At 41.4% G+C, this 14,850-nt stretch overlaps 1 protein-coding gene across 9 annotated transcripts in view; it reads right to left on the bottom strand.

The window, feature by feature from the left end:
- cadps2 (Ca++-dependent secretion activator 2) overlaps window positions 1–14,850 on the bottom strand; it is a 676,394-nt gene that overhangs the window by 385,183 nt on the left and 276,361 nt on the right. For all 9 annotated transcript variants that reach the window (XM_059977930.1, XM_059977932.1, XM_059977934.1 and 6 more), the window contains one exon: window positions 10,865–10,986. In XM_059977930.1, the coding sequence (XP_059833913.1) occupies window positions 10,865–10,986 (122 nt within the window). The remainder of the gene's footprint in view (window positions 1–10,864; window positions 10,987–14,850) is intronic.

The raw sequence follows: 14,850 nt of genomic DNA, 5'->3' as shown, positions 1-14,850 counted from the left end.
ACAGTAATGAGGAGAGGGCATTTACTGGATGGTAAGCGTCTTTAATAAAAGATATTGCCTTCTTCCGGTGCTGTCTCTTGAGTATGCCCTTAAACCTATGCCCTCTGGTCCTGGACAGCTTTGCCTCATAAATGAAACATTTCAGCCTTGACAAGATCTCAGTGAATCTGCACTGCATCCTCTCAGACGAGATGGTTCCTTTAAAATTGCCCAATGACAACATGTTCTGCTTTCAAAGACTCTCTATGAAATCAGGGATGTCAGGATGATTGATATCCAGTGTTGTTTAATTGCCAAACGTATTCCTACTGTTTTTGGTATTTGTAACTATTTTTCAAGGTTATGCATCTGGAAAGGTGTACATGCAGTATTGAGATGGGTGTTGTTATGACCCCCAGTAAAATCAAAAGCCAGGGCTGCCTCACCAACCAAATCATCTTGCAATCAGAGGACACAATTTTATTGTCCCATCAGGAGCTACCCATTAAGTGACTGGCTGAATCTGCACAAATGTTTTGCTGTTTTCCTGAGGTGTCATCTCCTTCATTCTCTCAAAACTGACAAATTCCAATTTTCACTTTCATCATCAACTTTCTTATTTTTTCCCCAGACCTGCACGTGCCATGCTAATTATGTCTTAGAGATATTGGCTCGCCACTGTTTTTGCCGTAAGAAGCCAAAATCTGGACAATTATGACAGAAGATCAATGCTTCAACATTAATTTTGCTCCAGTCTACTATCCTCCACTGGCCACTGGAAAGAAGGAGTTTTATTGACCTCCATTACAAGTGTCAGTTGAAGAGTCTACCCAGATTTTTTTTTGTCTGTGATTCTCATACAGCATAAAACTACTACCTACTTTTGCCTAAAGCTAAAGGCAGGGCAAGAAACAAGAATTCAGTTGAAGTTTGAGGAACATCCAGCACAGGTAAAGTGAGTAAATATTTTTAAGACACAACAGAGTGCATCTGAAGGAATCTAGAGCAAAAAGCAAGCTGCTGGAAGATCTCAGCACATCTGTGGAGACAAGGTGTTAGTTGATGCTTCAGGTCATGATCCTGCACTGGGATTAGGATTGTAGAGGTGAGGTGGAGGAGTGAGAAAGGAGCTGGCAAGTGATAGGGGTTGAGGGGGAGGGAAGGGTGGAACAGTGACAGAAACTGCATGGTTTTCTTGTGTGTAATTTTCAGTCTTAGGGCAATCTCCGTGACTTCTGAGCCCAAGTCCAAATACATCCCAACACAACCCAATGGGCTGATTTCATCAAATGCTCAGTTATCAGGGCATGGCATTGCCAATCAAATACAAAAGCAACACCAGATTTGTGAAAAGCCTTAATGATTTTAAATGTTCAAAAAAATCATGGAAATCCACCTCTAACCTCTTGTTTGTCATTGACAATGAACTGTTGGTGGCATGTATTCAATTGCTATGGCCTTACGCTGCGAAGTTTCCTTCACAAACCTCTCTGATGCTTTATCTCCAAGATACATGCTAAAACTTACATTTCCTAACATCTTTACAGTCCACAATCAAATTTTGTTTGACAATAATCCTTGTAAGCACCTTAAGATGCTTTACTATTCAATGGTGCTTTATAAAAGAGAATTGTTAAGTCCCCTTCTGGAGTACACTTATCCAAATCCAATTTTTCATTCATGCACCATGTCTATCTAAATCTCAGGAGGGAAGAATATTACATAAAGTGAAACAGAATGAAAATTCAATATTGATTAATCTCTTCATCTTTCCCTGCATTGTACAGACCTGCAGACTTTCAAAGACAGAACTGATGTCACAAAATTACTGTTTGTTGAGCTTCTTCATCTTATGTCTTTAAGACTTTGAAGAAAAACTGCCTTAGTCTTTCTCCTGGGCTTCTCACTTAAATAAAATGCATCACTTTTTTTTTACACAGAAAATGAATGCAACTCAGGTTGTGTTTAAAGGAACTTCCAGACAACGAGCCTCTTCATAATGACTTCTTACCTTTCCATCAAATCTAGAGTTAATTTAAGATTTCACATCAAAAATTCTAAATGCACTCAGGTTTTCCCCTCATGATTATACTCCATTTAGTCTACGTATAGCAGTGGACAATGACATTGTAATTAAAGGAAATAAACTAATGTCAGATCCAGAAATGAAAACAAATTTAGATTGTGACCATATTGTGTACGACAAAGGAAAAGCTCAGCCAAGTTAAAAGAAGAATTCTCTGCCTCCGTGTCTTCTGTTAGACCCCACAAACAGGAACATAGAAGTCGTCTCTAGTTACTATGATGTATTGTTAATTTGACTGTGATAGATAGTGCACTAGAAACAATTTCACTATCTCTTCATCCAATAGTGCCTGTTATTGGTGCAATAAATACATCCTGTTTTAATTCTACAATGGCACTAAGAAAATGAAGCCAGTGCACTGATTTCACAGAATTGCTTCCAAAGAGCTCAATTCTAGATTTGCGGAGATAAAAAAGGGAAAATAACAAGAACTTTAAATAATAATGTGCCACATTTCCAGACACAGGATCGGAATGTAGGTAAAAAATATTGGAACAGGAAAGGGTCTTTCAGTCAGCAAAACTCTTTCTACCATTCATTAGATAAATGTTGGTTTTTAACTTCAGTCCAACTGAAACTGGAGGTTGGTCGCAATGTCTCTGATTGAGCTTGACACTTACGTTGCCAGTCATCATCGCTTGAAATTGCTACAGCAACTCTCCAACTTTCATACGTGAGTAATGTGTAGAAAGAGCAGATGCATTAACTGGGCTCAGCTGATTCACAGTGGAATCTATAAAGAATTGTCTCATTTCATTTGTAATCATATAAGCCACTGAAGGTTCAGGCAAATTGAGACAATGGATACTGTCTTGCCATCATGTTAGGATTCACCTATCTGGTGGTTGGTAGCCCACATTTTGGTTTAGAAACCATTTGAAAAGAGAGTTCCTGAGAGATTACCAAGGAGGACATTAGAACTTTCAAGGAAGTCCCATATTTTCTTGGAGAAATTTCCTGAAGGCTTAGGAACGATTGGCTCGCAAGTCTCAGGACTGGGTTGTGGGTTGGCTGAACCTGGCATCAGACACTAATGTAATAGATGTCGAGTTGAAGCTATTACGTAAAAGCATGGTTGGTTGGTACAAGGAAAACTGGACTTTACATCATTGTCTGTCAAACACATTATGAAGCATAAACAAAACTGAAAATCTGCCTGGCCTGCTGAGTTCCTCCAGCATTTTGTGAGTGTTGCTCCAAATCTTGCTGGAATCGGATTGCTTGGTACCTAGCTAATACTGTGGGTATAAGTTTTTAAAGCATATTAAGATATTGAAAGTGCACTATGAATGAATTCTATTTCTCCTCCTTTCCACATGCTCCTGAGACATAGAACATAGAATAGTACAGCACAGTACAGGCCCTTCGGCCCACAATGTTGTGTCGACCCTTAAACCCTGCTTCCCATATAACCCCCCCCCCCACATTAAATTCCTCCATATACCTTTCTAGTAGTCTCTTAAATAGAGAGTGCTTTAAATTAGGTAATGCTTTAAAGCTATCATCATGCTCTATTTATGCATGGCGTGGCTCCAAACAGTTTGTAAGCTTCACAAAGAAGCAGACAAAATCACAGGGACAAAAAAAAAACAGCAGTCCCCCAGATCTACCACAAAAGAGATAGTGGCGAAAGAGATAGTGTTCATCTCAAGCAACACTGTCCATTAAGACACAAGAGACTCCAGATGCTGGAATCTGAAGCAATGTACAATCTGCTGGAAGAACTCAGAACGTCAAGCAGCATTGGTAGGAGGAATAAAAATGCCAAGGTTTCTGGTTGAAACCTTGCACTGGGGTTGAGAGTGGGGATGTAAGTGGCCAATATAGGAAGGGGAAGAGGTGTGCCAAGAAAGGATTTCAGGGCAATTGGTGGACTGAGGAAAGGTGTAAGGGGACAGGCCGTAAGTGTCAGGTAGGGGAGGTGAGCAGATATGGAGCTGAAAGACTGACTGGTGTTAGATGGAGGCAAAGAAAGAGAGGGGTAAACAAAAACCAACAGGTGGAACAAAACGCAGGAGAAGATTGGAGCCAGCTACTAAGATAAGCAGGGATTCCAGTGCTGAATTCTGAAACCATTAGATGGAAATGGAAAGTGAACAATAATTGGATAAGTGGTGGTGGGGGGAAGGGAGCCTGTGCATGGAATGAATGAATGGAGGGAGGGAGGGAAGGGATCAGAGGAGGTGGAAGGGAACAAAAAGATGGCAGAACCAGCAGAACAGAAGGAGGAAGAAAGGGAGGGGTAGAAAGAGGGAAAAAAAAAGAGTGGAGGGTTACCCAAAATTGGAATAATCAGTATTCATGTCATTGAGTTGCAGACTACCCAGGCGGTATAATTAAGATATAGTTCCTCCAGTTTGCATTTCTCCATTAAAGGACAAGGGTAGACAGGCCAGTATGAGATTGAGGAGTGGAGTTGAAATGTTTCACAGCTGGCCGCTCAGGATGGCTGCTGTGGGCTGAGTGTAGGTGTTCTGTGAAATAGTCACCGAGTCTGCACTTGGTCTTGCTGAAATAGAAGAGGCCACATCGGGAGAAGGGAATGCAGCAGACAAGGTCAGAGGAGGTGTGTGTGAACGTAAAAGCATGGAGAGACAGTTGAGGTTCCCAGATGGCAGTGAGGGAAGAGGTGTAAGGACAAGTGTTATAGCTAATGCAAAAGCAGAGGAAAGTGCCAGGTAAGAGAGGGAATGGTGTGGAGGAATGAGCGAACATGGGTATCACTGACAAAGTAGTCCCTGTGGAAGGTGGAAAGGGGTGGAAAGAAGATTAAATTGCTGGTGCGATCACATTGCAGCTGACAGAAATGCCAAAGGATAATATGCTGAACGTGGAGAGTGAAAATGTAAGGACATGGGGATCTCTCTTACCATTCTGTCTGGGAGAAGGTGGGATCAGAGTGGAAGTACAAAGAAGATAGGAGATCGGACTGAAGCTTATAAAATGTCAGACCATATAGAGAAGTAAAGCATCACCAACAACAACCTCTGACTTTGGAGTCATACAACATGGAAACATGCCTTTAATCCTTTTCATGTCTTGACAACCATTATGCACCCACTTACACTACACTTGTACAATTTTATTCTCCAACATTCATACCAACACCACCAGACACTGAACTACTCACCTACACATTAGGCGCCATTTATAGTGGCATTTAACCACTGTTCCCTCTGAGTTGCATGGCCACACAGTAACTGAAATGCTCCTGTGCACATGGCCTTTGTTACCATATAGCTGGAATTTTCTTTTGTATAATGATAATGTAATTTTAAAATTATGCTAACATAATGTTGAATTTATGCTAATTGTGAAATTCCCTGTAATTAATGTGTTGATGAATATAATTTATAAATTTTCTAAGTAATAAACGTACCACACCTTTACTATGAGACATTTTAGAGCTTCAACATATTTACACTGTTAATGTTTCAAGTTATAACACCGTTACAAATTGCAACAATAAACTCAGAATGGAAGTCAGTAGCTCATTTTTAATAAACCATCTGCCTGCTGAATGCCAACACTGCAATATGCATATTACAAAAAAAATTACATTGCCATGCATTTCTCAGGCCATGTAAAAATTTCCTGCTCAGAGCAATGGCCGGTCCGCACAGCTGTGCAAAACAACTTAGAGGAAGTATTCCAGTTCACCTCCAATGTGGATGGAAACTGGAGCAGCTGGACACCCAGTGTCACAGGAAAATCATGTACTCACCTCAGCCATTCTCCCTACTCTCCTCTTCCATCAGGCTGAAAATATAAAAGCCTGAAAGTCCAAGCACCAGACTCAAGGATAGCTTCTACCCTGCTGTTACAAAACTATTAAATAATTCCTTAGTACAATAAGATTGATTCTTGACCCACAAACTGCACTACATCTTCATTCTGGATTGTTATTGCTTTAATATTTTTGGCCTCAATGTACAGTGTAATGATTTGATTTGTATGAACAGTATGCAAGACAAGCTTTTCATTTTATCTTGGTAGATGTGTTCATAGTAAACCAATTCCAAAGTCCATGAACATAGCACCATAAGTCAGGAACGTGCCTGGTTGTTGGAACTGTGAGGCAGCAGTTCATCTAGCTGTATCATTGTGTGACTCCTGTGTTTAACTGCATACTTGCATATTCCAAAAGATGCATTTGTTTTCCCCCAGTGAGTACTGGCAATATCACTGTAATTTTTCTTTGCAAATTCTGGGTCATCAAACTAAAATCCTTCAGGATATTATAATAAAATATTACTAAACAAAACTTTCATGAAGCAAGATTAAATCAGTCAGTCTCCAAAGAAATTGAACTAGATTTCACAAGCATCCAATGATCATGGAGAAGGTAAAGGAACTGCAGTAGAGATGGATCATTAAAGCCTTTTATAAATGAAAATAATTTCCTAAAAGTTTTTAACCCTGTTCCAAAGAGAAGTCAGTTGATCTGAAGGAGTTGAAATATTAGAATAAATTATAATTATTAACCAAGAGTTTCTGCCGCAGTCCTCTGCTTATGGCTGTAGCACTTAACGCAAACCATCCATGATATGTTCTCTTTTCGCTGTTCAGGAACAGTTACTACCCCTCAACCTTCAGGCTCTTGAACTGAAGAATATAACTTCACTCAACTTCTCTTGCCCCATCATTGAAATTTTCCCACAATCAATGGACTCACTTTCAAGGACTCTTCATCTTATGTTCTCAATATTTATTACTTATTTATTATTATTATTTCTTCTTTTTGTATTTGAAGTTTGTTGTCTTCTGTAATTTGGCTGCATACCCTAGTTGGTCGGTCTTTCATTGATTCTATTATGTTATTATCCTACAGATTTATTGATTATGCCCAGAAAACAATGAATCTCAGGGTTGTATATGGTGACATATATGTACTTAGATAATAAATTTACTTTGAACTTTCAAGTCCTTAGCCTCAGACACAATAAGCATTCTGGAGTTGTGTGTTTTGTGAAGAACTGAATAACAAAAAAGGTCCTTTACCCTGATAACTAATTGTTAATAAAAATAACGATTAAATAAATGAATATTGATGGAACTCCTCTGCTCCATCCACCCACAGCAGACTTCCTGGTGGCCAACCATTTTAATTTCAACTCCCATTCCTGTTCTGACATGTTGGTCCATGGACTTCTCTTGTGCCAAGGTGAGACCAACCTCAGGGTGGAAGAGCAACACCTTATATTCCATCTGGGGAGCCAACCTGATTTCTTCTTCCTGTTAAATTTTTTCCCCTCCTCCTCCCCTCTCCTTCTATTGCCCACCCCGGCTTCTTACCTCTACTCACCTGCCTATCACTACCTCCTGAGTCACCTCCTCCTTCCCTTTTTCCCTATGGTCCACTCTCCTCTCCTATCAAATACCTTCTTCTCCAGCCCTTTATCTTTCCAACCCACCTGGCTTCGCCTTTCACCTTCAAGCTATCCTCCTTCCCCTCCCCCACCTTTATATCCTGGTGTCTTCCCCCTTCTTTCCAGTCCTGAGGAAGGGTCTTGGCCCAAAATGTCGACTGGTTATTCAATTCTATAAGTGCTGCCTGACCTGCTAAGTTCCTTCAGCAAATTGAGTGTGTTGCTTTGGATTTCCAGCATTTGCAGTCTTTCTCATGTTATAAATATTTATTGATGTTTTCCTTTTGCAATCGCCGGAACTGGTTTATGCAATCAAATAAAGAATGGGGCATATATAATGCATCATTCTGAAAAGCCACTGTTATATAAATCATTGACACAAAAAAGAAAATTTACATTTAATACTGAACTTCAACATTATCCAGCTGACCTCTTTGCTCTAGTTTCTGTTTCTATTCAACACAGACATTAAAAGTGCAATACTTTGTTTAATTAGTGAGCAATGTAAACTAATTCAATGTGCATTGAGAGACCTGCATGCTTTTCCATCCAGATGATATAATTAAAAATTCTAAATTAAACAGTTTGAATGCTATGTTTAACAAAGGGTAACTGCTCTTTACAACTGCCTTCACTATGCCATCATTATACTCCAGGGCTTATTGACACTTTGCTTTCTAAGAATTTGGGGATCATTTGATACGAGAGTTCACAAATACCTCTTTCTCTCTCACACACACACACACTCACACACACACACACACACACACACACACACACATGATGGTTCAGCAAGTTTATGCAGTGAATAGTGATGTTAATTCGATTGGTCTGGACCCAGAAGAAATTTTTACTGAGGTACCTGATCTCGATTGGTGCCACAGATATGCTGCTACCATTAGGCTAAGGGTACTTGGAATTTCCATGGCAGGGGGAGGGAGAAAAAGTGGAAAACAAGAGAAAGAGGGGATAAAAGAAAAGGGGAAGAGGGAAGAGGGAGGTGGAGGAGAGAGTGAGGGTGGGAGTTTGGATGTGGGATGGGGGAAGAGTCTGCGGGGAGAGTGTGCAGGGAGGGAACAAAATAGAGAAAGAGCGAGAGAGGGTGAGGGAGAAAACAAGCAAAATGCTTGTTCAATTAGCCTAATCTGAAAAGAACCACCATCAAGTTACCAGAGGACATTCATAAAATCATGCTAAGACAAAGAAGTTACAGTTTGAATACAAATAAAGGCTGAACCGAAATCTGCAAAGCAGATGGGGAAATCCAAGATAAAAATGGAACTAAAGGTAAGGACCAGTGACAGGCACCACGTGGTTTCAAGTTCCAGCCTATTTGTTGAAGGAGGAGATTTCAAGTTTAACTTGTTGTCATAGACAAGCATTCACAAAGTACAAGTGCTACTAAAGTTAGTTTTTTTGCAGCAGCATCATCTCAGTACAGAATAAAATGAGGAAAAAATGAATTGGCATTAATATAGATTATAGATGTTTTGTACATCACAACTGCAAGAATATTACAACTTGTGGAGTAAGTCATGCCCCACTTGACTGTAAAATGTATTAGTACTGATGAAACATTTATAAACATCATGTTGAGCTTTATGCAATGAGAACTAATGGACAAAGATGGTGATGTAAGAGTAGATGCAGATGCTTGTAGTCTGGAGCAACTCACAAGATGCTGGCTGAACTTGATGGTTTAGAAACATCAACGGACAATAATGATCAATCTACATTTCATGTTGATGCCCTCCATCCGGATTGGAAAGTGGGGAGATAAAAATGTGTGCAGGATGGATGGAGCAAGAGTTGACCTGACAAAGCATTCCCCGCCGTTGGAGTTAGGCTTCACCGATGTAGAAGAGGCTGCATCGGATGCCAAAAATGACACCTGTGAATTCACATGTTAAGTACTGCCTCACCTGGAAGGGCTGTTTAAGGCCCTCAGTAGTGGTGAGAGAGGAGATGGAGGGGCAAGTGCAGCACTTAGCACAGTTGCAAGGATAAATAAGTGCCTGGAGAAGGTCAGCAGTGAGGGATGAGTAGACAAAGGAGTCACAGAGAGACTTGTCTGGGAGGAGGATTCTATTGGACATGGCAGAATGATGTGTTGCATGCAGAGGCTTGTGGGGTGGGACAAGCAGGGTAGGGAGTCCCTGGGGAAAGTGGAGAGGGGAAGGGAGAGGAAGATGTACTTGACGGTAGGATCCTGTTGGAGATGGTGTGGGTTATGGAGATGAAATGTTGGATGTGGAGACCTGTGAGGTGAGACGAGCAGACAAGGAAGGCAGTCGTGGCTCCCCACCTCCCAACCAATTTGAAGTCTTCATGCACATCTGTTCCATTTCCCACAAATTGGTACTCATGTAATTCAACAATCCCCACTTTTTCCAGACAGAACAAGGGTTTCCCTTGTCCTTGCTTACCACCTCACGAGCCTCTCCATCCAACGTATTATTCTCAATAACTTCTGCAAACTCCAACAGGATCCTGGCATCGTGCACATCTTCCCTTCTCTGCTTTCTTCAAGAATCGCTTTCTCCCCTGCCTGCTCAGCTCGTCCCACCAATCCAACTTCAGGTACTTATCACTGCAATCACATTAAGCACCATACTCGTGTCTACAACTCCTCCCTCACCACCTTAGAAGGTACTGCAAATCCATCAGTTCACTCATTGCATCCAGCACGGCCTCCTCTGTGTCAGTGAGGTCCGACTGAGATTGAGGAAAATCACTTTGTCACCCGGTACTGCTGTCCACCAAAACAGCCAGGAATTCCTGATGGCCAGCCACATCCCATTCCCACACTGTCATGTCTGTCTTTGGCCTCCTCTATCGCCAAGTTGAGGCTATATACAGATTTAGAGGAAAAGCACCTCATATTTCATCTTGATAGTCTCTAATGACAGCATGATCATCAGTTTCTACAATATTCAGCAACCACCTTTCTCTGTCATGCCCTTTGCTTTTTCTTATCTTCCTGGCCCCATTACCTGTTCTCTTTCCCCTCTCCTACTCTCTCAATTTGCCAACAACCCACACATTCCTCCCTCTGGTTCCCCATCCCACCTCCTTCGCTTTATTCCATGGTCCACTGTCCTATCGGAGTCCATCTTCTTCAGCTTTTTGTCATTTCCACCTATCTTCTAGCTTCTTGTATCATTCCCACTCACCCCTTCTTCACCAGCCCGTCATCCCTCTACTCAGCTGATTCCACCTATCACATGCCAGCATTTCTTCACTCCTTCTCCCACCTTTTTTATTGTAGCTTCTTTCTCCTTTCTTTCCAGTCCTGATGAAAGGTCTTGATCTATATTACTGACTGCCCTTTTCCCCTGTATTGATGCAGTCTGGCCCGTTCAGCTTCTCTGGCATTGTGAGTGTTGGATGGGTAAAAATGAGTGTGCAAGACCAAAACCGCATGACTTACTGTGGCCTTGAAGCTTCTGCCTGGTCAGTCTGAAGCTTTTCTCCACCTTCCACTTCCATAGTGCAATACACAATGCGATTCGGGGCCACTGATTTCAGCCCTTGTACTTCCATTATAACAATCTGAAAATGCAAGGAGGAAACTTCAGGCTTGGTAAAAATTTTGAAAAAGCAGACACTTCCTCATTCTTTAAGACAATTTGCCTGGACATAATGAAACTGATGCTTTCACCAGTGATGTTTCCCTGTACTTGATTGGAAGAGCTGCTGAGAGTGGAGGCCAGAGGATGCTAAGAGAGGAGGTTAGAGAGTGGCTAACTCTGATTTCTCTGGACTAAACACCTCCTGGGGAACAACAGCAAGCAGGCGCAGAAACAATGAGGGAGCAGCCAGTGGGCACAGATACCAAGTTTATAGACTGATCTTCAGAGAACTATTTCAACTAAACTTTGCATTCTACTTCAGATATCCTAAACCATTTTCCTTCATTGCAAATATAATGCGTGAGGATTTGTACTTAACTATGATACTCCTCAGACCAATTCAGAAGAAATTGCTGATTGTGCTTGCAAACATATAGGTAGGAGCAACAACAGACTAAATCAGTTCTGCATCAGCTTCAGGTGAAAACTACTCTACAGAAGGAAAAGGTAAAGTTAATTACTCTGCTTCTCAATAATGTCACTCCTCGAGGCATATATTGATTCTTAATTTGTAAAAGCGACCATGGATGGAAATCTACCCTTCCTGACACAGGGACTGATTCTACTCGAGCATCAAATATTGGTTTCTTCTGCAAAGGTATTTATTACATATACATAGATTGAAGCATTATACAGTATACAATATACAGTAAAATTATGCTAGCAACTCCACTGCAGTGCTATGTTATGATACATTATGAATTGGAACACACAATATTCCCAATCTTCAGAAATGGACCTAGGTTATTCAACAGAGCGCAAGTGGACTTGGAAGGGTGATGTTCTTGCAAAACATATAGGAACAATGATGGGTAGTGTGAAGGGATACACGGGAGTAATTGCATGCAGCATGATCAGAGTGTGAATCATGAACTGCTAAAGAAAGCAAGATGACGCACGATCGAACCACTTGGGGCACAGACGCAGCAGACAGCGTAGGGTGAATCAGGATTATACATGGACAGGGTGAAGGGCGATCAATCTGAGAATTCACAAAAAGACTTGGCCAAAGGGTGATAATAAATGGACTGTAAAGTCTGGAGAGGTGTGGGGCGAAGGAGTTAGCACCACAGGGAGGATGAAGTATTAACAGTCTGCGTACACATGGACCCAATAGCGTGGAGCTCAAGCGGATCAGAAAGGGTGAAGGACCAGTGATGCATGTTGGTATGGATTCAACATTCATGATTGTTTAATGTCATTTCCAGTGCACAAGTGTAAAGGAGAACAAAATAATTGTTACTCTGGATCTGAGGCAGCACAAAAAGAACATAAAGAACACAATAGTAATAAAACACAATAAATATAAATACTTAAGACAGCTTGTATACATGGATAGATTGTGTATCCCAAAAGTGATACTAGGCACAGGAATGTCTGTACGTAAGGTGACTGACAGGACATGATGAAGTAGTGGACGACATTAAGGGGTAAATTACCAAAGCATTCTTACAGCAATTGGCCACAGGGGGAAGAAGGACAATTGGACAACATTTTGTAGAGAGGGTGTGGACATGGAAGTAAACAGTATTAATGTGGATAGGTAAAAGGGTGGCATGAAAAGGAGCTGGCAAGCTGGAACACAAGCTGTCCTGAAAGAGTGTAGTCCCAGTGGATTATGTCGGGTGCACCAGGAATAGATGGACAGGGTGAAGGGCATCACATCAGAGAATGCATGGCATCAAAGGGCCACAAGGGGCTTGGAAGTAGAATGCGAAATATGAAGAGTTGACGAGCTGTCTCACTAGGGAAAGTGAAGCCAGATCAGAGCAAATGAGGCAAGATAGAAAGAATCACGTGGGAGTGGGCAGCAGGGAGAAGTGCAGGGGGAGAAGTGCAGGGGCAGAAGGATGGTCTGGAATGGATCTGGCAAGATATAAAACCTAATGCCTCACACTATTTTTCCAGGCTATGGAAACGCACCCAGGTTGTTTGAGTTGGTCTATGCACAATTAGACAATCCAGTAGAAGACAGTAGATGAAAAGGTTACAATTCAATGCGAGATGGACAGCAAACACACTGACTACTCACCATCTGGAGATTGGGCACACAGATATGCTCCATTCTCAAGACCAGGCCACTCTTAGTGACTATGTAAACCTGCACATAGAGTCTATTGGCCCTCCAAGATATCCAAATTGTGTGACACTTTCACATGAACTTGTACAGCTCTCTGGCAGAACAAAAAAATTTAAAGGGCACCATCCTGAAATTTCTACCCTCTACCCTGTCACTGTACCTAACATCACCAACAAATTCCACGTGTCCGTAACTGCCTCTCCCAGAAATTACTTCTGCATTAGCACCTTGGGTTCTGTCAGTAGTAAACTAATCTTTGAAATTTTTGTTCTGGGGCACATTTGCTCTGTCGGCTTTGCAATCAAGGATGATTTGGCCTCAAAGCTTCGAGTGAGGGAAGCTGTTGAGAAAGCTGCTACTGGTAAAAGTGTGCAAATATAGCAGTAATGACAATTATACACATATTTCTATTTCAGCTGATTGAACAAAGGCTCAAATCATCCCAGAAATACAAACAGTTATGCTGGGTACTTTTATTTATCTTTAGCTTAACAAATCTTGATTTTAATGCTGCAATTCATGGGAAAACTGTTAAGTGTTAATCAGGATTTAGCAGCACTTCAGTTACTATGGTAATATCCCCCTTGCTGTTCAATCCATGTAATTACATATCTCTGCTCTTCACTCTGGCCTCAAACATTTCCTTTTCTGTCAAGAAAAGCAAATTGACAGAGCTGAGCAGCCTGCTGCTCCACAGCATCATCTGTGTGATAGGCCAGCTGTCTAAAGGTATGAAAATGCAGTTAATCTATAAGAAAATCATGGACCTGATACCATACCTAATTTTAATTTTTGAAAAATTCCTTCCCATTTCTAGGTTTCAAGAAATTGTTATTCACTGCAGTTAGTTCCTTGAAGGAATAAATATCTCAGACAAAACTTGCCCCTCTTCGTTCAGCATACTCTCCTTGCTACAATTAGCACTTGGGCCAATGAATTGACCGAAAAGACTGAAATGGTTACATGTGGCAGAAAGGCAGACATTACTGCCAACATGGCATGAGTTTTGCTGAATGGAGAGCAGGCTCATCCAGCAGTGGGCATTTTACATACGGCATTACTCCATCATATTCTTATGATTTTTTGAGGAGAATTAAGTGGTGCAGCATGCTTCAAAAAGGACTGGAACCACATATTCAGATCCTCCTGGTATTTGAATAATTATGGAAAGCAACACATACAAAACGCCGGAGGAACTCAGCTAGTCAGGTAGCATCGATGGAAATGAATAAAAAGTCAATCTTTCAGGCTGAGACCCTTCGTCAAGCAATTTGATGTCTGCCTAAAGGCAATGAGACACTTGGTAGACTGAAGTACTCCTTTTATCACCACCAATTCCATGAAGAACTGCAAAGAGGGCATGACATTCTCTTGTGTCAATGCTATGAACAGTACGGTGTACTTTTGGTAACAATCCAGGAAAAGTCTGACATTTCTAGGCCAGCCCAATTATGTTAAAAAAAAAGTTGCCTTCAAAAGGCTTAAAGCGAGTCTCCAAGTGTGATGACCTAAGCAGACTGTGTGGGGGAACCAGGAGCAGGGATGGACAGAGCGAAAAGGCGAGGAACAACTGTGAAATGTACAACAGCAGTCAGCTCCTGGCGAGGTATGGCGCTTGGAAGATGATTGCAAACTGTGAAGAGGATGTGGTCACAAGAGCAAAGAGAATTAGTACAGATAGATGTAATGGGTGGCCTGGACATG

This window comes from Hypanus sabinus, chromosome 8 (assembly GCF_030144855.1).
Source record: "Hypanus sabinus isolate sHypSab1 chromosome 8, sHypSab1.hap1, whole genome shotgun sequence".
Taxonomy (NCBI): Eukaryota; Metazoa; Chordata; class Chondrichthyes; order Myliobatiformes; family Dasyatidae; genus Hypanus; species Hypanus sabinus.
Note: the sequence above shows the minus strand (reverse complement) of the source record. Positions and strands in the feature narration are given on the sequence as shown.